Source organism: Dermacentor variabilis, chromosome 4 (genome assembly GCF_050947875.1).
Source record: "Dermacentor variabilis isolate Ectoservices chromosome 4, ASM5094787v1, whole genome shotgun sequence".
Lineage (NCBI taxonomy): Eukaryota > Metazoa > Arthropoda > Arachnida > Ixodida > Ixodidae > Dermacentor > Dermacentor variabilis.
Genome location: NC_134571.1, coordinates 10,563,090 through 10,588,525, shown reverse-complemented (window position 1 = coordinate 10,588,525; position 25,436 = coordinate 10,563,090). Strand labels below are relative to the sequence as shown.

Sequence of the window (25,436 nt, the reverse complement as noted above, 5' to 3'; positions counted from 1 at the left end):
TTACCTGTCGCCGTTTGTAAGTAGCAGATGGACTCACTTGACTTGCTCGCATTCATCCCCCTCGAACCGAGTTTCGCGTAACATATTTCGAAACATGCTCTCATATCCCGAGCTTGCCCCCCCCCCCCCCACCCCTGGCTCCCCCTGGGACAAGCACTTCCAGCCTCTTGTCGACGAAAGACTTACGTTTTTTTTCTGTGGACAAAGGCTTTACTGCCAGGTTATAGCATAAACAGAGTGCATTTTAGTTTACTTTAGAGCGAATTCTGTTGCAACACGATTAATGAAACACGGGTGTTGACAGAAAAAGAAAAGGACGCGAAAGAGGTGAGGGGAACGGGAGAGGTCATGACTGACACAATCAAAAAGAAAAATACAAAATTCTACTATATTATTCCTAAATGTGCCATATGTCACTTTTAGCTTGTTCTAAAGATGGCGGCGAGTAGTCCAAGTAATTGTACCAGAGCTGGATGATAAAAAAAAAACGTAACAATTAAAAGAGCCAAAACGACGGAGGGAGTCACATATATACTTTTCTATGCATGGTGCATTATTATTGTCCAGGTAATATCGCCTACATCTGCAGCAGCGTATTTAAAGTCTAAGGCCTCGCTCATATATTTATTCGTTCTTTGCATCACGTGTCCTGGCCAAGTGCACTTCCTCGTAATCATCGCCTGCCTGCGCTCGATCCGTAATTCACTCTGTTGTTTTTCGATCTCTCAAAGTTTCGCCTGACATTTTCCTTCCGTCGGGCTTTGTTACTTTCCTTTCAAGCTTCTTGCTACTCTACAAGCTTGAAGCCCGTAGGTTGATGCTGGCTGAACAAAAGGATTGTGTGTTTTCCATTTCAGTGCATCGGTATGTGTGCAAAATATAATAATCGTTATCACTGCCATCATCATCACCAGCACACTTATGATTTTGCACGATGAAGACCTCTCCGCTAGGGATCTTCAATTATCCAGGTCTTGCCATAGCTGCTTTGAAGTTATGCTAGCAAATTTCCTAATTTTGTTACACCACCTAATGCTCGTCCACCCTCTGCTGCTTCTCCTTTGGCGCCCATTGTGTAACTCTGAAAGATCACCAGTTATCTGTCCTACGCATTACAAGGCCTGCCCAGCTTCATTTTTATTTCTGTTAAGGTCAGATGGAACGCTGCCTACCCCCGTTTGCTCTCTAATGCGCACCACTGTTTTTCTGTCTCTTAAAGTCACCCATGAACTCGGTGCGTGTCGGGAAAACTGCACCTCGCGCAGGGAACGCGGGACGGTCACTAAGCTGTCTACGCACTGCGAGCAGCCTTGGCGCCAACAAAATCACTGCGCGCAAAATAATACAAGAACATCGTGTTACAACTAGCGGCCCCTATAGACTCTGACCGCATGCCCTCTCCAGAAAGATGAGCTAGAGGCGCGGAAAACGAAAAAGGTTTTGCGGAGAGAATTTCCGCTAAACACGAAACACGAGACCCCGAAGACTCTCGTCGACAGTTTTCTTATGGTCGACGGTGCACTGGCCAAAACAAATACATAAACGTGATGGTAAAGTCTGGGCGAGAAGTGCCAGAATATGATAAAGAAAGCCGACAAAATGACTCCGGCGTGCTTTAAAAAAAGTAAAAGAAGCAAGAAAGCAGCCGCTTCCATATTCCCGCTAGCTGCTTTTAACCATATATCAGGGCTTTTTTGTAGCGTGACTCATTATAACAGGAAAAACGTCAGCGAGAAAAGAAAGGAGAAGGAAAAGAGAGCGAGAAAAAGAAGAACGAGAGAAATGCGAGCAAAATATCGTAGCGCAGCAGCAGCGAGAACCGAAGCCGGGCTTCGTCTAGGCACTCCAGCCCTGCGCATCCGTCACTGCCTTGTCGCGGCGTCATTCGAGCTCCGCGTCTGGCCCCGAGACAAAGGCCGCCCCTCGGGCTCGAGCCGCCGAGCTGCAGGACTGCCAGGAGCCGTAGCAATTTGAAGACCGGCAGCAGACGCCATGTGCCGAGTTTAACCATGCCTGCCACCGACATACTATCCTCCGAAATCCAGCCACCGCGTGTGACCTGCCGGATAGCTTTTTTTGTCAACGAAGTTGACGACTCATCTACTAACCTTTCCCGCACTGGCTTCATATTTTCCTTCCTGCAAACTACATTTAATCAATTCGACAAAGTCTCGCAGTTACCAAATTTTGAACCTTTAGGTGTCCCGTTCATCTTTTCCGTGTCCTGCTCTTAAACAGTTCGTTCACATTCACAGTTCATTGCGAGCAGCAACCTGCGTAAAGTGAATTCACGTGAAGTGACTAGATCACCCTTCGGCGTTCCGTCACCAAATTTTTGCAGCGTAGATGCGGTCCGAAAGTGTCCGCTTTGTCTCAATGGGCACTGGAGCCAAATTTATAGAAGACTTTCAAGGCGAGGGTGTGGCTTTTTGCAATGGCTCATGCCCGAAAAAAGCGGTGTCTAGACCAGTGATGCAAGAAATTAGTAATGCAATATGGATATTTCGGAATGGCTCATACCACCGTCAGCAAGCAAAGATGCAATGGGCGAATTGGCTCCGCACTCGGAAGGGCCACAACAAGCGCCCAATGTCATCAAGCCGGCGACGCTAGTTTTCAACGCTGCACTACGTTCTAGCGCACTTTCAGTGAATATGGCTGAGACATGGAAAAGTGAAGCCAAGAAACCACGGGTTAACGAAGGCAGGACATCCACCTATGAGCTAAGCGAAGAGGATGACATACACTGTGATGATACGCCGTTCTCCTTGGTAACTTATAAAGAGAAGCTACCTGAGGGAATTTCAGTTGTTTTTAGACCCTCACAGGAAGGCCGCAACTTCTGGCAAGTGAATCCGAACCATGCACGCTGCGTCAGAAATTGTTTCCGCGGCAAAGAAAAAGGTACAGTCGTTCCGCGTGAATAGAGATGGAAGTTTCTCTGTCAACGTTACTTCAGTCTCATTTGCAAGACATCTACTGTCGATGACTGTAATGGCTAGTTTGGGAATCAAGCCATTTATTCCGGTCTTTTATACCAATAATGTTGGCAAGATACACCATGTGCCAGTTGAATATACAGAAAAACAACTGATTTACTTCCTCGAGGACTTTGGCATGACATCTGCCCGTCGTCAGGCGCGCTACGATCGCCAAGACGGAGCCATAGAATCGCGCCCTCTGAGATCCGTTATTCTTCATTTCAGAGAAGACAAACCAATGCCACAAAGAGTGTACTTGGGTTTCACGAGTAATCCTGTAGAAGAATACCATGGTGCTGCTCTGAAACGCTACAACTGCCAGAGATTTGGACATTTAGCGAAGAACTGCCGCAGTCCACGTCGCTGGAAGACATATTATATTATGAGACACTCAAAGAACATACAAAAGCAAGCGCAAGTAACCACGTAATTGTATTTCAGTGTATGCGTGGGCACTGCAATATTCCTGCTAATACTGCAGCGGACCTAGCTGCGAATCGGGCGCACAATAACGCAGAGACAACCAATCCTCTCCTTCTGCGTATTGAAGTCCGTCTGCTGCTGAGACAGATTTCCTGTTGCCCCAGCAAAACTACCTAATTTGATCAGCAATCTAAGAACTCGGAGTTATACTTTATAGACCCATGTATAGATCTATCAATTCCGGAACATCTAAAAGAAAACAGAAAATTTGAAACATTTGTGCACCGCCTGCGGCTTCGTACTGCACTTAAGATACATTTTTTATACAGGATAAAACGTGCCTCTAGTCCGCAGTGTTCTTGTGGCCATCCAGACGAAGATGTGCATCATCTCCTCCTCGAGTGCACTAAATATGATCCACAATGAAGGGCTTATAAAAGCGAATTTATTGCTTTTAGACATAAGACCGTTCACTCTAAAAAAGTTACTTGGTCCATGGCCAACTGCGCACCTTCAGAAAAGAACACTTCTTGCTTCGAAGAAGTTTTTTGAGGGCACTAACGTTTTGCGGGAATATTAAGTTTCAGTTGTTCCTAATAGGCTAAATGAGTGTTATGGATGTTGTTCTTGGTTAAAGATTGATTTATGTGGTGATCGTGATTTTTACGCAGTGTGTGATTGTGGTCCGTGCTTGCAGTGTAATTACATGTGTTGTGTGTTTGGCTATTCAAACTGTCTTTATATATGCAAATGTGTACTGAAATGCACAAAACTTTGCGATTCATGTACAGTTAGACTGCGTAGTTTTTATTCATCTGGTGTACTACTGAGTGCCATATTTTATGTTGTGTCATTATCCTTCCGTTTTGCGCAAATTTGTTTCCTTTGCTAATTGACAAGGAGTAGCCGGTGCTGCCATAGAGGCGCCAACCTTTCTTAATATTCATGTCGATGCAAAAAAAAAAAACAACGAACGGAGAAAGAGAGAAATAACAAAGCAAGAAAGAACGAAAGGTAAAAAGAAAGAGAAGCAGACAGAAGGAGAGAAGGAAAAAAGAACGAAATAACTTTTAGGCAGAGCATTAGGTGCTCGCGAGTGTCGCTGAGGGGGTTGACCTACAGCGCCATACGTTATGCCTTGCAAGAAGTCTGACCCCTCCGATCGTATAACTTAATGCATTACCACGTGTACAGCAGGCTTTCGAATCCACATGTTACAGGAGTGCAACATGCTGCCTGATTTTCGTTGTCCTGTCCTCGCTTATCATCTTTAAGGATGCTTGCTTATGCTTGCGCTCAGAATGAATTGACTCTGTACACCTGATTTCCTTTGGAGTCTCCATGCTTCGTTATACAAGTGTGAGACTGTTCGCATCTCGGCGGAAATTTTCATTCTGGACTCCGACCAATAGCCTTAGCAGCGATATTACTGTTCTGTTTTTCCTTGGCGTCTTGTCAATTCCTCTGTAACCTTTGCCAAAAAAATATTTTTCCCATTGCCAGGCTGACTCTCCCGGCCTAAGCGCACCTTTTGAGCCTAATATAATTTTACTTTCCTTAAAAACAACCTCAATTTTATGTCGCCCGGTTAATGGCACCTACCTCCAGAATGGGCATCTGCCACTGCTTTGACGGCGGCATGCGAGACAACGAAGGGGCGGTTGCCACCGTCTCGGAAGACGCCAGGGTGACCCGTTTTCCAAGGCACTTGTCCTACGCCCCCGACGTTGTCGCAAAGGAAGTGCCAATATTATTTCTGCACTTCGTCATTCATGGCTAATCGAATGTCCTAAAAGCACAGCTACTGAGAAAGTGTTACGCTGTACGAGTAACTGGCAATTCGTGACCACCAGCATAAGCTGGACTCACCGGTTCATCGGGCACAGAAATAAGTTCGTTCGTTTGTTTTGTGTGAGTTCATGCTTGAGGTCACTTAGCGAGCCCACTGGCACAATTTATTTCGCGCGCTATTTTAAGACACACAAAAACACGAAAAAATTTTATATACGGCAGAATTCGTAATTAATATTTACTCTCATATATATATATATATATATATATATATATATATATATATATATATATATATATATATATATATATATATATATATATATATTCGTGCGTGTTTGTGTGTGTGTGCGTGTGATATGAATACTATATGCCATCCTGGACTGGCTTTAGCTGGTTCGACATGCCAAGCACTACGCTGCCAACGTCGAAGGCTGCGCTTTCTTTACCAAGCATACATCAGCAAGTCGCATATTCGGATTTGCATGTCAATTACGCTGCGCTGGCAAGTTCGGAGCAATGCGCGGCTGAGCTTCTGCAGCACCGTCGAAACAAGAGACGGTCGGCGGCGGATGCCACGCGTCGAGACTGGTTCCCTGCGCGTCGTCCGCCTCAAAGGCGAAACTCGCACGCGCTCGACCACCTCCCCGAAGCGGCGGCATGCACAGTAGACACGGCGTTGGGGAAACGGAGAAGCCCGATTGCTGATATCTTTCGAATTCCGTTCCACGTCGCCGCTCACACGGCACGTGCGGGTCGGACGCCAGCGCAGGGCGCAATGACGGCGAGGGCTGCTGGTCGGGAGTGTACTCCATGGTCGGGAGGCTCGCAAACCAAACAGGACGAAACTTGTTCCACTATTGGGCATGCGTCTCGCGCTCGCCTTGTGAGGTCCACGCGCGACGTCGCCGGCGCTGTGGCGTCGCTCAGCTGCTGCGCGCACAACGCACGCGACTGTGAACCGCTCTTATCTGCGCTAGCGATCGCGCGCTGCTACAACACTGGGAGCCACCGCGCACTCCGCTCAGCCTTAATCTTCTGTCGAGTGCGACACAAAGCGAAAAAGAAGAGACGCCGAAGTGGAGAAGGAAAGACAGAAAAAGTAGTTATGCTCCGCAAATGTCGCCCGGTGGTAGGAAACAACAAGTTCGCTGTCGGGACACGTAGGCAAAGCACGAAAAAAAAAAAAAAAAGAGGGAACTGAACGGCGGGCGCAAACCTGACGAGGTCGTTGTCATGACGGTGACTAATGTTATTGTGGGCGAATCAGGACCTGAGCACAGCGACATTGATTTATGTTTTCTGTCTCGATAGCGTCTAGTGCTCTCAGGGGTGGCGGAAGGAACGCGGCAAACGACGCGCATTTTGTGTGCGCATGCGCGGTCTGGACATAAAACGCATTATGGTGCTACGTAGAGGCTGTAAAGACCATCACCACGAATGGCTTTGCGATGTCTCAGGGAAAGAACAATAGCCTGTGTTTGTGCTGAGCACACAAGTTGAACCATTCTCTCAGCCGTGCGTGTTTAAAAGAGGTGTATTCTGTGTGTTTAAAACCGATTTATTCATTACAGTGCTCGAAAGAACAATTTGCAACAGCATCCCACACGTACAAATGAACATGCTAGCAATGAATGGCTTATGACCGCAAGCCATGTGCTGCAAATATTATCTAGCAATATACAGTAGGAGCATAATCTGGTCAGAACAGCATGTGAGTTGTGACCGTGATCGAAATATGTTATTCAAGCAGGACTAAAGCTTTATAGGGGAATGATTAACGAGTAATCACGCTGAGCAAGGTAAAATATTTGATAAAAAGAAGGAAAGAAAAATAATTATGGAACAAATCAAGCTATTGCAAGTTTACTGCAGCTCCGACAGCATAGAACGTGATTATTTAACAACACACGATTAGAGGACTTGCAGAAAGTACACAGAGTCCGGCCCAACCAAGCGCTCTCTTGTGTACTAATTTGTACCAAGGCTGATGGAAGGAAAACAAAAGACCTAATGGATGATGACGACGAGGAGGTTAAGCAGAGAGCACGAGTGGGATCCTTTCAAATGATTCCACTGACTCGCTCCCATCGTGGTCACCATTTGGTCCGGGCTTAAATTTCCTTCCTGGTTTCTCTTTCATAACGGGAGGTAGATTTAGACGCCCTTTATTTCTAAATTTTAATGAATCATCCCTACTTACCGATGATGATTTTCGGCATATAAAATTTCCGTGGAACACGAGCAAATCACAACGATGCGAGGTGACATTATCAAGCTTCCGCTGTGGAATTCCCCGCTTAAACTTTTACCTTCATGGATCTGGTTTATCCATAACTAACCTCGGCTCTATTTGTAATTACTCAGAAACTATTGACCATTTCTTTCTTTCTTGCCGTCACTTCTCATCACTCCGCAGAATGTTTCTCATATTTCCAACTGGTAATCTGGGCTTAGCATTTACAACACCAAACATTTTGTCCTTTGGTGCCTGTCAATTAGACACAAGCCATGGGCGTATGATTACTGCTCTGCACACGTTCATTGACACGTCCGGAAGATTACGCTGCTAGGGTACCGACCGTGGTTTCTTTTTTCTCCAAGTTTATGTATGAACCGTGTCAAAATTTTTGTTATCATTTAGTTGCCCAGTCTTTCATTTTGAATCTTTGCCTTTACCCCTTCTCGCATTTTGTTGGATGTACTTTTCAATCAATGCAGTGTGGCCAAGCCCCCTCGATGATACGAGCAACGTTTTGAGGCAACAGCAGCAGCAACAACAACGACAGCCAGGCTAGTTTTGTAGTTCGCTGCAGCGCCACCGGCGCTGTCAGAGAATCTCGTTGGCTAGTTTCTAGTGCTCTTTATTTTGTACCTTCCTGTCGCTATTTAATTTCACAATCTCCGATGCCATCATGCCATGAAAATACGGTGCCATCAGCAACTGCTTCCATAGTGTTGCGTTTCGCCTGCGACACGTGGTTTTGCCGGCGCGACGGCGGCGGGGCGGCGGACATTTTGGCCCGATCGTCGTCACCGCAACACTCATCGCCAGGTGTTTCCAGGCGCGTCTGCGGCGATGCGACCGCCTAGGGATTTCGTTCCAGTCATTGTGCCCGAAACAGGCGATGCCAAAGCAGGGATCTCATTCCAGTTATTGGGCCCGAAACAGGCGATGCCAAAGCAGGGATCTCGTTCCAGTCATTGTGCCCGAAACAGGCGATGCCAAAGCAGGGACCATCTTCTCGTTACAGTCATTGTGTCCGACCGGCAGCGCCACGACAGTGTGCTGCGCAGCGCCACGACAGTGTGCTGCGCAGCGCCACGACAGTGTGCTGCGCAGCGCCACGACCAGGTGCTACGAGATCGTGCGCAGCGCCACGACATGGTGCTACGGCATCGCTACGACAGTGTGCGTCACCATTAGCCCATTGTACATTCACGTGCTCGTCTTTTGAGGGGTTCCTTCTTGCCCTCAACTGCGAGAGTATAAAAACAGCTGCCCCCGGACGCCAGAGGAGGGCTCCGATTTCTTCTGCTGAGTGAAGTGCTCTCCCGTCTCTCTACTTCGGTCAAACCTGACCGCCAACTCTTTGCGATGTTAAAATAAACAAGTTGTTTCGTTGTTACCTGTCGACTCATGCTTTGCCGGGACCTTCGGATGCTTGCAGTTGTACCCCAGGCCGCCAGGCCAACGCTACCCTTGGGGCTTGCGACCCAGGTACAACCACGGGCGTCAGCGCCGAGTTATCAACAGATCGTACCAGCAGTCGGATCGAAACATCTGGTTGGCAGCGGTGAGATCGCCTACGACTTCAAACAACGGTCTGCCAGCGGCGAGATCGCGACAACGGAGGCCAGCAGCAAAGAGATGCAGTTGACTGTATGCTGAGCAGCTCAACGACGATCCGGGAGCAGTGCAACGAGCCCTGTGTGACGACTGGTTGCCTGCAGCGGAACGACTGCGCGGAATTCCTGCCTGCGAGGTTTGGTGAGTGCGGGACTTTCTTCTACTGAGCTTTGCCAGGCTTTTGTTAGTGTCAGAAACAGAGCTGGTAATTGTGGTTGTCGTTGCTGCCGGGTTAGTTTGCGGCAAGACAATAGTAAGCAGTAGAAAAAGCAGCATTCAGAGCAGCCATGGATTTGAAGTCGTTGCGCAAACCGAAATTGTTGGAGCTTGCAAGAGAGTTGGGTCTGGATGTCTCAGACAAACTAAGAAAACCGGAACTGATAACGGCTATTCTTGAGTTAGAGGCTGAGGATGACGAGCTGTCGGAATGCCTTGAGACTATTGAGGAGAGGTCAAAAAGACAGGAGCGCGAACTTAAAGAGCAGAAAGAAAAAGAAGAGCGCGAACACGCTTTGGAAATGAAGCGTCTCGAGGTAGAGATGGAACGCGCTCGTAATGGAAGTCAGGCACACGGTGCAGGAGAACGCGTATTGTTCAAAATGACTGACCTGATGCGGCCGTTTAAGCTTGGAGAGGACATTGGTTTGTTCCTGGTTAACTTTGAGCGAACGTGCGAGAAGCAGGGGTTCTCTCGGGAAACGTGGCCACAGCGCTTGCTCACTTTGTTACCCGGCGAGGCGGCCGACGTAGTCGCTCGCTTGGATAGAGAGGAAGCAGAGGATTTCGACAAAGTAAAATCGAGTCTGCTAAAAAAGTACCGGCTGTCTGCGGAAGCGTTCCGTCGGAAGTTTCGGGAAAATGAGAAAGGCAAAAGTGAGTCATATACAGAGTTTGCGTATAGGCTTATGTCGAACATGCAGGAGTGGCTCAAAGAAGAGAAAGCGTTTGGTGACCACGATAAAGTTCTGCAGTGTTTCGGGCTAGAACAGTTTTATAGTCGGTTACCGGAGAACGTGCGATACTGGGTCTTGGATAGGCCAGACGTGAGTACGGTGGCTAGAGCCGCTGAGCTAGCCGAGGAGTTTGTGACGCGTCGAGCTCGCGGAGCTAAGGACGGTCAAAAGGGTGAATTTGGCTCCAAGTCTGAGAGGCCAAGGTTCACGCCCATGAGATTTAAGGGGGACACGCGTAGTGAGGATGCGAGTGAAAGCAATCCGACCAAACGTAAAGAGACGGCAGCCGAAGCCGAACGCAGAAAGCGGTTCGAGATGAGGCGAGCGGGCGTTTGTTATACGTGCCAGAAGCCGGGTCACTTTTCGGCTCAGTGTCCGGAAACAACACCAAAAGTTGTGTTTTTTTCAATAGGCAGCACGGACGAGAACATGAAGCTTCTCGAGCCTTACATGCGAGACCTCCTCGTAAACGGGAAAGAGTGCCGAGTGCTTCGCGATTCCGCAGCTACGATGGATGTAGTTCACCCGTCTTACGTAGAACCCCATATGTTCACGGGCGAGTGCGCGTGGATCAAGCAAGCCGTGGAAGCTCATAGCGTGTGTCTGCCGGTAGCAAAAGTGCTTATTGAAGGACCTTTCGGAGCGCTTGAGACGGAGGCGGCAGTGTCATCTATGCTGCCACCCCAGTACCCGTACCTATTTTCAAACAGGTCCGATCACCTCCTGCGCGAGAAGGGGCTTTTGTTTGGTGAAGCTAGTGTTCAGGCCTTAACCAGATCGAAGGTTCGGGAGCTCGCTGCAAAGGCGGTAGTTGCGGGGCCGACGTTATCAAACAACGAAAAAGGGTCAGAGGCGCAGCAAGCTGATATTCAGAGCACGCCCGAACAGAATAGAATTGAGTCTGTAGCGTTGAAGGCGCCAGATACTGGAGAGGAAAATCCCGACGCGGGAAAGTTAGAAGAGCTATCTACTGATTTGCTCATCGCGCCTACGTCAGACGGACTTGATAGGTTGCTAAAAGTCAGCCGGACGGCTTTGATAGCCGAGCAAAAAAAGGATGGCAGCCTGGAAAACGTGCGCTGCAATGTCAAAGAAGGTATCGCCAGGAAAACTGCGCGTTTTGTGGAAAGAGGTGGAGTCCTGTACCGGAAGTATCTAGACCGCCGAGGAGTGGAGTTCGATCAGCTGGTCGTGCCTCAATGCTATCGTCAGGATCTGTTGCGCTTGTCACATGGGGGTTCGTGGTCCGGACACCTAGGAGTTAAGAAAACTAAGGACCGTCTCTTGCAAGAGTACTATTGGCCAGGGTGTTTTCGGGACGCAGACCATTTCGTGAGGACATGTGACACTTGTCAGCGGGTGGGCAAACCAGGGGACAAATCGAGGGCGCCGTTGAAATTGGTACCTATCATTACGGAGCCTTTTAGACGGCTCGTTATTGATACAGTGGGACCTCTGCCGGTAACAGCCACGGGGTACAGACACATTTTGACTGTGATCTGCCCAGCGACAAAGTTCCCTGAAGCAGTGCCGCTTAAAGAACTCAGCTCAGTTGAGATAGTTAATGCACTACTGTCCATATTTGCGCGAGTTGGTTTTCCTGCAGAAATTCAATCAGATCAGGGCACAGTGTTTACTAGCGCTTTGACGACAACTTTTCTCGAAAGGTGTGGGGTAAAGCTGCTACACAGCTCAGTGTACCACCCACAGTCGAATTCCGTTGAGAAGCTCCACTCCGTCATGAAGCGCGTGTTGAGAGCCTTGTGTTTTGAACATCAAACTGACTGGGAGCTGTGTCTGCCTGGGGTGATGTTTGCTTTAAGGACCGCGCCGCATGCGGCTACGGGGTTTTCGCCAGCTGAACTGGTGTACGGTCGCTCGCTTCGATCTCCGCTTCGCATGCTTCGAGAATCATGGGAAGGTAGGGGCGACGACCCAGTCGTGGTGGAGTACGTGCTTAAGCTCCTCGAACGCTTAAGAAGGGCACAGGAGTTGTCAGGTGAAGCAATGACAAAGGCCCAGCAGAGGGCCAAGGTTTATTATGATCGGACAGCCAGGGCCCGTCGTTTTGAGGTTGGCGATGAGGTCATGATATTGCGCACATCGCTAAACAACAAACTAGACGTGCAGTGGGAGGGCCCAGCGCGAATTGTTCAGAAACTGTCGGACGTTAACTACGTGGTAAGTCTGCCAGGAAAGCGGAAAGCACAGCAAGTTTACCACTGTAATCTGCTCAAACCTTATAGACAAAGGGAAGCAGTGGTGTGCATGATGGTAAACGTTCCTGAAGAGCTTCCGGTCGAGCTTCCGGGACTAGGCTCAGTGACGAACAGGGAAGACACCGGTCAAGTCATTAGTGACCTTATCAGTAAAGCACCGCTGTCGCCTGAGCAGAAAACCGAACTACACCAACTATTACAAGAGTTTCAAGGTCTGTTCTCTGAGAGGCCTGGTAGGATTTCTGTACTTACTCATGATATAGAACTTACCTCCACAGAGCCAGTACGATCCAAGGCGTATCGGGTGTCACCCCGCCAGAGCGATATTATGGAGGCTGAGGTAAAGAAAATGCTACAGCTCGGTGTTATTGAGGCAGGTGAGAGTGATTATACCTCCCCTTTGATTTTAGTTGAGGTACCGGGCAAGGAACCTCGTCCTTGCGTCGACTACCGCAGGCTTAATTCCATCACTAAGGATCAAATTTATCCGATCCCTAACATCGAGGAGCGCCTTGAGAAAGTTAGTAGCGCTCAGTTTATTTCCACCCTAGATCTTGTCAGGGGTTATTGGCAGGTTCCACTTACAGAAGAGGCTAGTAGGTATGCGGCGTTCATTTCACCAATGGGAACATTCCGTCCTAAAGTGTTGAGTTTTGGTTTGAAGAACGCGCCATACTGTTTTTCAAGTCTCATGGATAAAGTGTTGCGGGGACAGCAAGAATTCGCTTTACCGTATCTAGACGACGTAGCGATATTCTCCGCATCCTGGTCTGAGCATATGACACACTTGCGGGCAGTGCTAACCCGCCTGCGCGAAGCAGGCTTGACAGTAAAGGCTCCTAAGTGCCAGTTAGCACAGGCCGAGGTTGTCTACCTCGGTCACGTGATTGGTCAGGGTCGTCGCCGCCCCTCTGAAATAAAAGTGGCCGCTGTGCGAGACTTTCCGCAACCGCGCACAAAGACCGATATTCGGTCGTTCTTAGGTGTCGCCGGCTACTATCAGAGGTACATCCCTAGGTACTCTGATATCGCGGCTCCCCTGACGGATGCTCTAAGAAAGACAGAGCCTCAAACAGTCGTCTGGGACGAGACAAAGGAAAGAGCTTTTAGCGCCCTAAAGAGTGCCCTAACAAGCCAGCCTGTGCTACGATCGCCAGACTATACAAAAGGGTTCATTGTTCAGTGCGATGCTAGTGAGCGAGGCATGGGCGTTGTACTGTGCCAACGGGAAAATGGAGAAGTAGAACACCCCGTCCTGTATGCTAGTCGTAAGCTGACCAGTCGTGAGCAGGCGTATAGCGCCACCGAGAAAGAGTGTGCATGTCTCGTGTGGGCCGTTCAGAAATTGTCATGCTATCTAGCCGGCTCGAGGTTTATCATTGAGACAGATCACTGCCCTCTCCAATGGCTGCAGACCATCTCTCCCAAAAATGGCCGCCTCCTGCGCTGGAGCCTCGCTTTACAACAATATTCCTTTGAGGTGCGTTACAAAAAGGGGAGTCTCAACGGTAACGCCGATGGCTTAAGTCGAAGCCCCTAACGTAGGAATCAGCCTCAAAATTGTTTGTTACTGATGTTTTTCTTCCTGAGGCAGGATTTTTTTTAACATATTGCTTTTGTTTAGTGTTTCAAAGTGATGATATGCTTTCTAGTGCAATTTTTCAATTTGTGGACGCGTTCTGAGTGATGCTAGACTACTGTAAGGAACTGGGCAGTGGTATAAAAAGGGGAAAGAGCCTGGCAGGGCTTAGTGAGGGTTGTGCCGTGCTTGCTGACTGAGCGGTTGAGTTTTCAGCGTAGTTCTAACGCTTGCCGGGAACGAGAACAAAAATGTGAACTCTCCCGAAGTCACTTTGCAGTGTCCCGTGCGAACCTGAACGAGAGAACGAGGCCTTCTCTGTGCGCTGCGCTCAAGAAACGTCAAGGGACGCCCGACTTCGGTTATGAGCATCATCGAGCGACATCCCTCCGGACAGCGGATGCAGTCCCCTGTCCATCGGGATCTCCTTTCCCCGGCGGGGCGGTCTGTTGCGTTTCGCCTGCGACACGTGGTTTTGCCGGCGCGACGGCGGCGGGGCGGCGGACATTTTGGCCCGATCGTCGTCACCGCAACACTCATCGCCAGGTGTTTCCAGGCGCGTCTGCGGCGATGCGACCGCCTAGGGATTTCGTTCCAGTCATTGTGCCCGAAACAGGCGATGCCAAAGCAGGGATCTCATTCCAGTTATTGGGCCCGAAACAGGCGATGCCAAAGCAGGGATCTCGTTCCAGTCATTGTGCCCGAAACAGGCGATGCCAAAGCAGGGACCATCTTCTCGTTACAGTCATTGTGTCCGACCGGCAGCGCCACGACAGTGTGCTGCGCAGCGCCACGACCAGGTGCTACGAGATCGTGCGCAGCGCCACGACATGGTGCTACGGCATCGCTACGACAGTGTGCGTCACCATTAGCCCATTGTACATTCACGTGCTCGTCTTTTGAGGGGTTCCTTCTTGCCCTCAACTGCGAGAGTATAAAAACAGCTGCCCCCGGACGCCAGAGGAGGGCTCCGATTTCTTCTGCTGAGTGAAGTGCTCTCCCGTCTCTCTACTTCGGTCAAACCTGACCGCCAACTCTTTGCGATGTTAAAATAAACAAGTTGTTTCGTTGTTACCTGTCGACTCATGCTTTGCCGGGACCTTCGGATGCTTGCAGTTGTACCCCAGGCCGCCAGGCCAACGCTACCCTTGGGGCTTGCGACCCAGGTACAACCACGGGCGTCAGCGCCGAGTTATCAACAGATCGTACCAGCAGTCGGATCGAAACAATAGCGACGGCGCTACCTTCACAATAATACTAGTGTTAGGGAATATAATCTGCTGATGGATTTCTTGTCCATGGTGATCTTCTTTCGCTTCTAGCGGCATCCACAACGCATGCAGCTTTGCGAAGACATTGAACCGAAGGAAGCTCCGTGAGAATAGATGTGCAACCGTTCTCTATGCATCATATTCAACAAAAGCATCATCTGCTCTTGATTCGTTCCTGAGTGATTAGTTTTTTTCTTTTTTGTAATGACTGGATTAGGGAATCGCCCTTGAGGTATTTGGAGGAATGACAATGGAGATCAAGGCCTTGCTACGGGTGTTTAGCCACATGAAAGACAGACCTGATGCTAACTATTTACAAACTCTACCTTTTGCCTAGCTTTTTATACAGTGCGTCGTTCATTTATTAAAAATATAAAGAAAGCAACGGTGGGTAGTTTTCGTCGTTTATTCATTTTTGAAAGTGAAAGAATGTTGGCGCGACGATAGCTACCCAGTACGAAAGTATAAGCGTGTTGCATAAGCACGCAAGCACACACACACACACACACACACACACACACACACACACACACACACACATATATATATATATATATATATATATATATATATATATATATATATATATATATATATATATATATATATATATATACAAAGCGCGCGCTCGTACGAGCACACACACGAGGCTATATATGTTCGCTTGAGAACCAGAGAGGCAGCTCTTCGAAAAAGAAAAGAAAGAAAAGAGAAGGAAAATAAGAAAATAAACGCATCTCATTCATTTTAGTACGGCCATAAATTTGTTTCGTGTTATCAGAATCATTCAATGTTTGTTCGCCGCCTATCTAACCGTTTAACAAAAGACAAAAATAAATGAACAAATACCGACAGTAGCAGTGATGAAGTCACCTTGTCACCAGCCGGGCAGAGGTGCTCACGCAGAATCTCTCTTTGATCCAGATGATGAATCGATCGGTTTCGCTCCGATGTGCTCAGGCGCGCTTTTGTTTCCTTTTTATTATTAGCTTCGCAACCAGCAACTGATGGCATAGCTTAACTTATTTATACAGGGTAGCCAACAGGAGGTAATCTCTGGTTAACCGCCCTGTCTTTCCTTTGCCTTTCTTTCTCTCTTTCTTTTTAACTTATGTACAATACCATCGTGTCACTGAAGCCTGATATGATTTCTGTGGCACGAAAGCATGACTGATGGTCAGACATATGCAGGCTAAAGCCCGGTTAAACCTCGCAGAAATACTTAGGCTAATATGTTTTTCTGTAACTGTCCTCTGTGCATCTATTATTAGATTATAGAGACTTTTAGTGAGTAGCTCGGCGGCGTGACATTTGCTCTACCTGAGTGAAATTAGAAATTTCGGAGCCGAGCTATGCAGTATAACGAGTTGTTTTTTACAGCGATAACAAGTATACCGTAGTTATTTCGGCGTCCGGCAACAGAAACGGACTTAGCGGTTTCTAACAAACTTATACGGGTGATGCGGCAGCGCAGATGTCAAAATGCGGTACAGATTAGAACGCTCGCCGTGAATAATAGCGTAACATTAAGGTTATCGCACTATATAAGCAGGAGAGGTATCGGCGCTAAAAGCAGCTGCGTTATCGATGGGGCGGACACGTGTAGTTCGCACACCCGAAGAACAACGTGCGTGCGAAGAGCGCCGGAGGGAACAGCAACGAGATTGTAAACTGCGCCGGCGCGAAACGATCACCGACGAAGAACGTTCTCGCGATGCTGAACGAAAATGACAATCGGGAACCCGGACACCTCCGAACGAGCAACGACGCCAGACTCGCACGGCAAAAAAAGAAAAAAAGAAAAAAAAAGACGATTCCACTCTGTGAAGATGGAATGGCAGTGAAAACCATTCTTTTGTTTGAGAGCTTTGACTGTCGTCAGCTTTCGCTGCCATTCCATCTTCATAGAGGGGAATGTTTCTTTTATCGATCAGATTAGAAATATCGGTTGTGGCACATAGCTCAGCTGGAGCAATTAAGGTGGGTTACTTGCAAAGGCAGACTCCACGACGAATCGCAGTGTTCAGTTGCCGGAATGGCAAGTTTTGTAATTAGGACACATCTTAATATTGCGAAATAAGGAAGTCGGTCACTTGTGAATTCATATCTGCTTAGAAATAATATGACACTAGCCTAAGTCCTGAGATACTCGTCTCTAAAATTTACTACCTATAAGTGTACATTGGCATATTAATTAACAGCTTCCCAAAGCCTCCCCGCGCACTTCAGTACGAAACAAATTACAACCTCTGTGCGTATTAGCAGATTGTAGGAACGATAGTCTTAAAAAGTACTGCTCATCTAGAAACTTCTTTTCAATGAATAGCACTTCGTTCTACGTGGCTTCATTAGTGCAACATTATTACTGCATGATGTACTCTAAAGTGAATAATTGAAATTTAATTTCCGATTGTTTCCCAATGATCAACCTTAACACTGCAATTTATAATGAAAGTAATGCCCACCCCTTCTACCAATACCCCCGAGTAGATGGAACAGCAGTACTATATAAACAGCACGCCTATATAAACTTAACAAAAGGTGGTATATTGACATTGAGAAAAACAAATACAAGCGTGATAAGTTCTTACTGGTCCGTGTTGTTTCAGTAACTGAACATTAAAGCTCGACACTGTTTCAGTATTAACTAATGAAAGGATACATTAAAGCGCTGTTAGCGATCACTTGCGGAGCCTTCTGTTTTCAACTTGGGTGTTGGACAAAAATGAATCTGCCACGCCTAAGGACGGCACAAAGGGAGCACGATCTCACCTTGCGTGAATTCCACGACGCTTCGGTTGCCGACGGCCCGGTTGACAAGGATCCCGTGGCTTGGAAGCAGGGTCACTACGTACTTCAGCCTGGCATCCACACTGTCGCTGTCACGTGCGCGCAGCACGTCACTGTTAAAGCGAAACCCGAGCCGGCGTGACCCGTCCAAGTACGAGAGCGCGAAGGCTCCCCGGTTCACCGCCATCTGGGGAGGAGTGTCGTCCACCGCGACCACTTTGATGGGGAACAGCTGCGGCTCGTGCGTCGGTTGCTGCACGTTTGGGTGCACGTAGAAGTCGCGGTGGACGCCGTCGCTGACTACGAAGGTGAAATTGTCGCGCGTTGTGTCGCTGCCGTCGTGAGAGTAGGACAACCTGTTGTCGCCCAGATCGGCCATGGTGAACGAGCCGGCCTCGCGGGACCTGTCCATAATCAGGCGGCCGTGCACCGGCCTGTGGACGAGGCGGAAGCGGACACCGCTGTCCGTCGTGTCCATGTCGTCCGCCTTGAGCTCGAACGGCGTGATGAGGCGCTCGGCGCCTTCGCGGAGCCTCAGCGGCGAGATGAAAACCACGGGCTTTTTGTTGTCCACGTCGGTGATGGCGATGCGGAAGGTACGGAACACCGAGTTACGGCCGTCACTCACTTCAAATTCGAAGCTGTCGAGCTTGCTTTCGTCCTTGCTGGTGTGAACGTAGCTGATTTTGTTCCCTGCCAAGTCTAACTGGGTGAAAGATCTGATGATCACTCCCGGGGCGTCCGAGCTCTCGAGGTGACCTTTTGCGGGTGAATGGGTTATGGTGAAGCGAAGCCGCTCGTCGTTGCTGTTCAAGTCCGTCGTGCTTAGTGCGGCCGTGGTGAGCGTCACCTTGCCGCCCTCGGGGAGTCTTACTCCCGTGTTCACCACCTCAGGATAAATCACGTCGACACTCTCGATGGTCACCCAGAAGTACTGGTCGATAAGCGAGTTCGTGCCGTCTGTGACGTCAAGCCTAATCAGATCTCGTACTCCGGGAGCTCCGGTATGCGCGTACAACACGAGGCCATTGTCAATATCTTGCTGAGTAAAATTAGAAGCTAGGGTTAAATTGCGCGAAGGCTGGTAAGTGGTGGAATTCAAGAGCTGCAGCTGCCCGTGTCTGGGTATGTCTCTTATTATGTACGTCAAGCCCGAATCATCTGAGTCGATGTCCTCTGCTCTCAGGACGCGGTTTGTGATGGCTTTCTTTTCTTCCAGTCCAACCTCCAAGCCATCATTGACAGCGAGCCGGGGTGTCTCGTCATCTACAGGCATTACGACCACCGAGATTTGCTTTCGACTTTCATATTGCCCGTCACTGACAGATAGCTCGAATGAGTCTGTCGTCGTCTCGCTGTCATCATGTCGGTAGACTACAAAGGACGGTGCTGCGACGTCGTCCCTGTCGAAGGCTTCTAGTTGCATCGTTCGCGTCGACAGTATCTTCCCGTGCAGAGGCGCTTTCGTGACCCGGAATGTCAGCCTGTCACTGGGCTTGTCCATGTCCGCTGCTTGCGTCACGATCTCCTCTAGCGACGCATCAGCACCTTCCGACACGAGTATCTCGTCTAGCGTAATCTCTGGCTCCTCGTCGTTCTTTGGCGTTATCTGCACGTGAAACTTGTGCTTAGGACTAGAGTTCACGCCATCGGAGCAAACAAAGGTAAAGTTGTCCTCCAGTGGTTCAAACCCTCGGTGTATGCTTTGAACGTAGTTTATCCAACCCGATATCACTTCGGCCATTGCGAATGCCGACACAGGCACGCCCACCTGCACACGCTCAGAGCCCGGCGACGGTGACGTGTTCTCAACGTACCCGTGGCTTGGCTGCACGTCGATGCTGCAGAGAATTTCTTCGTCGTTCGTGTCCACGTCGGTGGCAGAAAGGTGCACACGCGTGATCGTGGCCCGGCCGCCTTCGGGAACAGCGAGAGACGGCCCGACTAGAATTCGCGGTGGCATGGAATCCACGGGCTCGACTTTCACATGGACAAGAACATCATCCATTCTCCTTGTTCCGGAATCATCCGTAATGCTGAGCTGAAATATGTCGCTCGAACCGCTTACACCAGTCTCGATGCCACTGTGGACATAAAAGACTCTTCTCTTTAGCAAATCTTGCAGAGAGAATCGATTTGATTTCATTCCGCTGTTAAAAATACTGCCCTGCCTGGGAGCATGTGTTAGAACAAATTCACAACTACTTTTAGGGTCATTCATGTTTTGTATACCGAAGGACTGAATCTCCAACAAAACCTTCCCACCCTCTTTAGCAGTCAGAAGCACGTTAACGGTTCCAGGCCTTTTTGGAACACGCGACTCATCTGAATGCGGTTTAATATGCACCTTAACCGTTACCGGAACCCTGTGTATTCCATCACGAACTTCTAATTCAAACTTGTCCATTTTTCTTCCAGGACTACCCCTGTTTTCATATGCTAATTGACCGCTCGCAATGTCTGAGCGTCTGAATGAAGCGTCTTCGTCCAAGGCATCTCCTGCCAATCGAATTGCTCCGTAGGCGGGAGCCTTAACGAGAACGAAGGTTAGCTCTTCGCTCGGCGTATCCGTGTCCGTCGCGTCGAGATCATCCAGGGTGATGACCACCGAAGCTTTTTCCGCAACATTTATGCCGCGATTATGCACCGCTGGTGGTTTGTTGTCAACGGGCTGCAAGAGAATGGTAAAAACCTGGCCGGGGAGCACGTTATCGCCGTTGTCGCACACTTCGAAGTCAATGCTTATTATCCTAGGCACGATTCCCAGCTCCGCCGATGGGGGCTGGTAGCCGATTTTGTGGTGGTTGACTTCCGCCTGCGTAAACTCTGTGACTTCTGTGTCCGGCTCGTCCATCCGTACCACCGCGCCGGCTCTCATCGGGTTACTAGCGTCCGTGTCGAAAGGCGGCTTCGTGATCCGATACCGGAGCTCTTTTTCTTTCGTGTCTAGATCGCGGTAACGCAACTCCTTCTTCGTGATCGCCGTCAGCTGGAACTCCTCTACGAGGAGATGAAGCGTGGCGTCGGGATGCTTCTCCGGTGGCAGATCGTCAACAGGAAGAATCTTCACCAAGAACTCATTTATTCCGGATTCATTTGGCGGCTCGTTTTCGTCAGAGAGACGAAAGAAGACGCGGTCTGTGATTGCTTCGGACATGTAGCCTCCCGAATGGCGGTAGTAGAGGTTTCCTTCGAGCAAATCTACCTGCTCCCACTTAGTCACCTCTGCTTCGTATAAACCGTCCTTGAAAAGCCAATGGAAAGAATCGGGTGGCTTGTCATGCTTCTTCATCAGCAATGTGCCGTGTTCTGGAAACGGGGGCAACAGCTCGAAGAGAATACCGAAATCATCGCTGTCGACGTCGGTGGCGCTTAGGTAGCGGGATAAAATCTGGACGTCTTCACCCTTGCGGACGGTGATACCGGTGTTTATATCCAAGAGAGGCGGTTCGTCGTCAACTGGGTAAATAGTGACAGGAAAAAGAAATTCCACTTCGTGTCGTCCATCACTCATCTTAAACACGATGTTATCTGTGCTTGTACTGCTTCCGTCGTGTCGATATGCGACGCGCCCTTCATCCAAGTCAGCCGTCGTAAACAGATCTGCTTCATCACCATCCACCAGAATACTTCCGTGCCTCATTCCGTCAACGACAGTGAAGGAAACCTCTTCGCGGTTATCTTGATCCGAGACAGTTAAGCTGTCACCAATTTTCCTCAATTTTCCTTCAACAAGCGTGATTCCAGTGTTTTTAGTAACTAAAGGGGCCATTGTATTTGTCGGCCTCACGACAATCGTGAGAGAGAATGGGTCCGAAGCAGCACCTTCCGGATCGATCACCTCTACTTCCACTCGGAACACTCGCCTGTCATTTGATTGCGCAGGAGGAGGCACATAGGCAATTTTTAGTGATTGCACATCCTTTTGAAAAAACGAAGTTGTTGGCACTTGACGGTCATCAGTTGTCACGAAATGCCCTTCTTCAGGACCGAGCACTGTTCTAAAGTTGAACAGCAAGGCGCCGCTTTCGCTATCCGGGTCTTCTGCAGCGAGGACCGTGGGAGTCAGTGGGGTCATTATGAACTGGCTGACGTCTAGGTGAAGCTCGGACGCGAAAGTCGGCTGGGGAACAGAATTCTCAATCCCTGCATCGATCTTGACGGGTAGGTGAAAACGCTCTTTTCTCGATGAATGACTTGATGACTCGGTGACCTCTACGAGGAATGGCACGTAGTCCCACTTGGATGAGTGCGACTCACCGGTGTGACGGTACCGGACGTCGCCTTGCAGGAAAGACTCGCAACTTGCGAACTGTGCCGGGACGTCACCGATCAACTCACCAAAACGGGGAAACCGGGGAACCTCCGACAACACGCGCACCCTGCAAACACTTCCTGGTTCCACAGCACTGAAACTAAGCACGGCTTCACTGATGGGCTGGCTCTCGCCACCCAACGATGGCACAGACAGCGCATTCACTTTCACTGCGATCTGATACGGCTCGGGTGATACCTCCACCGACAGCAGCAAGGGCACTATCAGCGTCTCGTTCTCGGCCTCGTACTTAACCAGCAGTCGCACCCTGTCCAGGAGCGGCGCGATCTTGGACCCAAAATGCGTGTAAGACACACTGCCGAAGCCAAATCCGCACGGAAAGGACGAGGGCTGCAGCCTTCCGGGCCGACTCCAGGACAGGGCTGAACCCGGCTCGCCATCCTCCGCCTGAACGACGTGCACGTGACAGCGATCTCCCGGCGCGACCCGTATCCGCAGGTCCTCCGACGGGCTGAGAAACACCGAGCGACCCAGGGCCACGGTCAGTGGCTGGTTCCTGACGACCACGTCGGCGGCTGCGAGGGGGCGGCCGGCGGCGCTGGCGACCAGGGCCACGGCGGTGAGCCAGCGTAGGAACCGCCGCTTCATGAGCGATGCGCTGCGTCCGCCGGCCAGAGGAGATCGCGGCGGGAGCAGCGCAGAGATGCTGCCGTCTCGGCGGTAACTTTCATGTTTAGGTGGTCTCGCTGGGAGCGCCACCGGGCTGCGTTCTTCTCGCCCTCGGGTCCTCCCCCATCGCCTCTCTCCGCCGGCGCGTCACCCGGGAGGGAAACGTCCCACGGCGGGTATCGCTCGACGCCCTCCCGTGCCGTTGGGGGGAGGGCAGTCACGCTACTACAAAAAGGAGAAACTGCCTCGACTCTCCTTCTTACTTTTCGCGCATTGAAAGGTGCAGCGCGAACGTACCGCGATTGTTTGGCCTTGGGGCAAGCCCGTCCCGTTGTGGCCGCACGGCGGGCACCACACGCGCGGTTCGCCTGTGTCCTTCTCCAGGTCGAGGTAGGCTGACAACTCCCGAGGGCATATTTCACACCCGATAAGAGCTCCGTAAATGGACAGAGCGACCGGGTCAAATTTCCTCTATTCCCAGCCCTCTTCGCACTTTCTACTCTACATATATTCATTTTCACTTTCAGAAGCATAAAAGTCGAGTGCACTTTCCAAGGAGCGCGTTGGACGTCTGACCTCTCCCCTTCGAGTATATTCGGTTGTTGAATATGCAGTTCAGAATCGTGCATATTGCCCAGCTCGATAACTCGAGGCGAGATTGCCAATATGTAAAATATGTTCCTGCATGTTCAATGCATAGTCTCGCCTCGAGTTCTCGAATTTCCTCGAGGCGAGATCACAAAAGGCGTTGAACGCATTGTTGATATTTTCGAGGACACGTGGACTGAGAGATAGACTGTGATTATCATGCATTACATAGCGCACATGTGCAGCTTTCTTCTTAGTTGCTCACGTTTTCTTTTTGCTCGCGCCTCGTTCTATTGCTTTGAATTTCCTTTGCTGCCCCTCCTTTAGTCCAGCACGGGGTAGCCAATGCGTGGGCTATAATTTCCTTGTCTATCCCTCTCCTCCTCTAGGCGCGATGCTTACCAATCACTGATGTTCATTCTGAACAATAAGCAAGAAGAAAAGTGTACTTGCCTACACAGATTGTCATAATAAAATAATTATGTAGATGCAACCCATATATTGGAATCTTAGAAGCAAATCTATCGTGAAGCGGTTAAATAAATGCCATGGTACGGATTATATTCTGTAAAGCATTTTGAGCCATAGCGATTACCTAGATGTCGTTGAAGACATCAAGACGCGGAGACCACCACCACGTGACCCACGTGATAGCGCATCATACTGTTTTCGGAGTTGGCCCCCTTCGCTATGACATGGTATCCAGGGTCGGTGCGCCGATTAAAGCAGGCCGATTCTCAAGATGGTCCAACAGTCAAATGCACTTTACTCGGCGAAAGTCCGACCAAGCAGGTGCGTGAAACCCCAAGCCCTAGGAAAGTAGGCATAGAAAGGTTTGCTTTATTAAAGAAATTGTGCTCTTGATGACTTATATTTGTCATAGTAAGTATATTCAGGTATACTTTATTTTAACCCTGAGTAATTCGGTCGAGAACAAAGCCAGCAGAAAGGACAGATGTAAGGATAGATGATTTAGCTCTTTCTGCATGTCAGCTATTCGGCAAGACAGCAGCACCCGCAGCCACGCCCAGGGAAGTCCGGGAGGGTTCGCAGAGAAAGCTTAGGAGAACCTTGATCAGATATTGGTGGCACAAGCACACAATCGCGTTGCCAGCCACCGGAGAAAGGCCAACACATTCCTTCACACCATGGCTACGGAGCGGATAAACGGTGAAGTACGATAAAGACAAGCTTCAGGTTTGAAGCACAATCCGACCATTGAAACAGAAAAATTGCGTTTTCTGCGAACGCGCTTAACATTAAAACAGAGCAGCGGTGAGTGACGAACTAAGGTGAAGCAATCTCTGAAAGCTATAAATTATTGACATCACATCCTACATATTAAATATTCTAGCAAATCTGAGGAAAAGCCGGGCGAGTATACAAAAATAGTTTTGAGAGATTAGTTCCGATAACCGAAATGCTGCAAGCTGTCTAACGAAGAAAACATTTCAACCGCTGGTAGAGTCTGCGCACACTAGCGATTTGCGTCACGCAATAAGCTTGGTACCGTATACCGGCTGCTTATTTTATTCCTGCTCAAGAAACATGACGTGTTGCCGCAAGAGAGAGAGAGATAAGATGGGAGAAAAGGGTTAGCCAAGAAACATCATATCCGCCAGCACCCTGCCATGTGTGCATGCATGCAGTACATTCATTAGGAATTTCTTGGCATCTCGCGAACACTTTGAATATTTGCGCACGATCAGCAGATGACCCCTGTTCGCAACGGTGCAGGTCCATGGCGGGCTGATTAATGCGATTACGAGCTGCGCATAAAATAAGGCAGCTATTCCCTGCTCCTTTTCGCGTCTTCTTAGAGCGTCCGAGACTCGCTTTTATGGCTCCTACTAGGCTCCGTCTGTGGCCGGTTCCCCTGAAATGTTAAAGCGCCAAAAATAAAAGAGTACCCAGTACTGCACACCGCGCCGTGTGCAGCATGCCTCGTACGCTCACAGGCGCGCGCTTCCACAATGGGGCGTGCGGGTCGGGCGGGAGAGGGCAGCTCTCATTAGGTTCGCCTTGAAGCGCTTCCGCGTAACACCG

At 49.5% G+C, this 25,436-nt stretch overlaps 1 protein-coding gene across 3 annotated transcripts in view; it reads right to left on the bottom strand.

Annotated features, from left to right (window-relative positions):
* Positions 1-22,847, bottom strand: part of LOC142578660 (FRAS1-related extracellular matrix protein 2-like) — a 300,678-nt gene extending 277,831 nt beyond the window's left edge. For all 3 annotated transcript variants that reach the window (XM_075688109.1, XM_075688110.1, XM_075688111.1), the window contains exon 1: positions 17,840-22,847. In XM_075688109.1, the coding sequence (XP_075544224.1) occupies positions 17,840-22,781 (4,942 nt within the window). In that variant the 5' untranslated portion in view covers positions 22,782-22,847. The remainder of the gene's footprint in view (positions 1-17,839) is intronic.
* Positions 22,848-25,436: the final 2,589 nt, after the last annotated feature.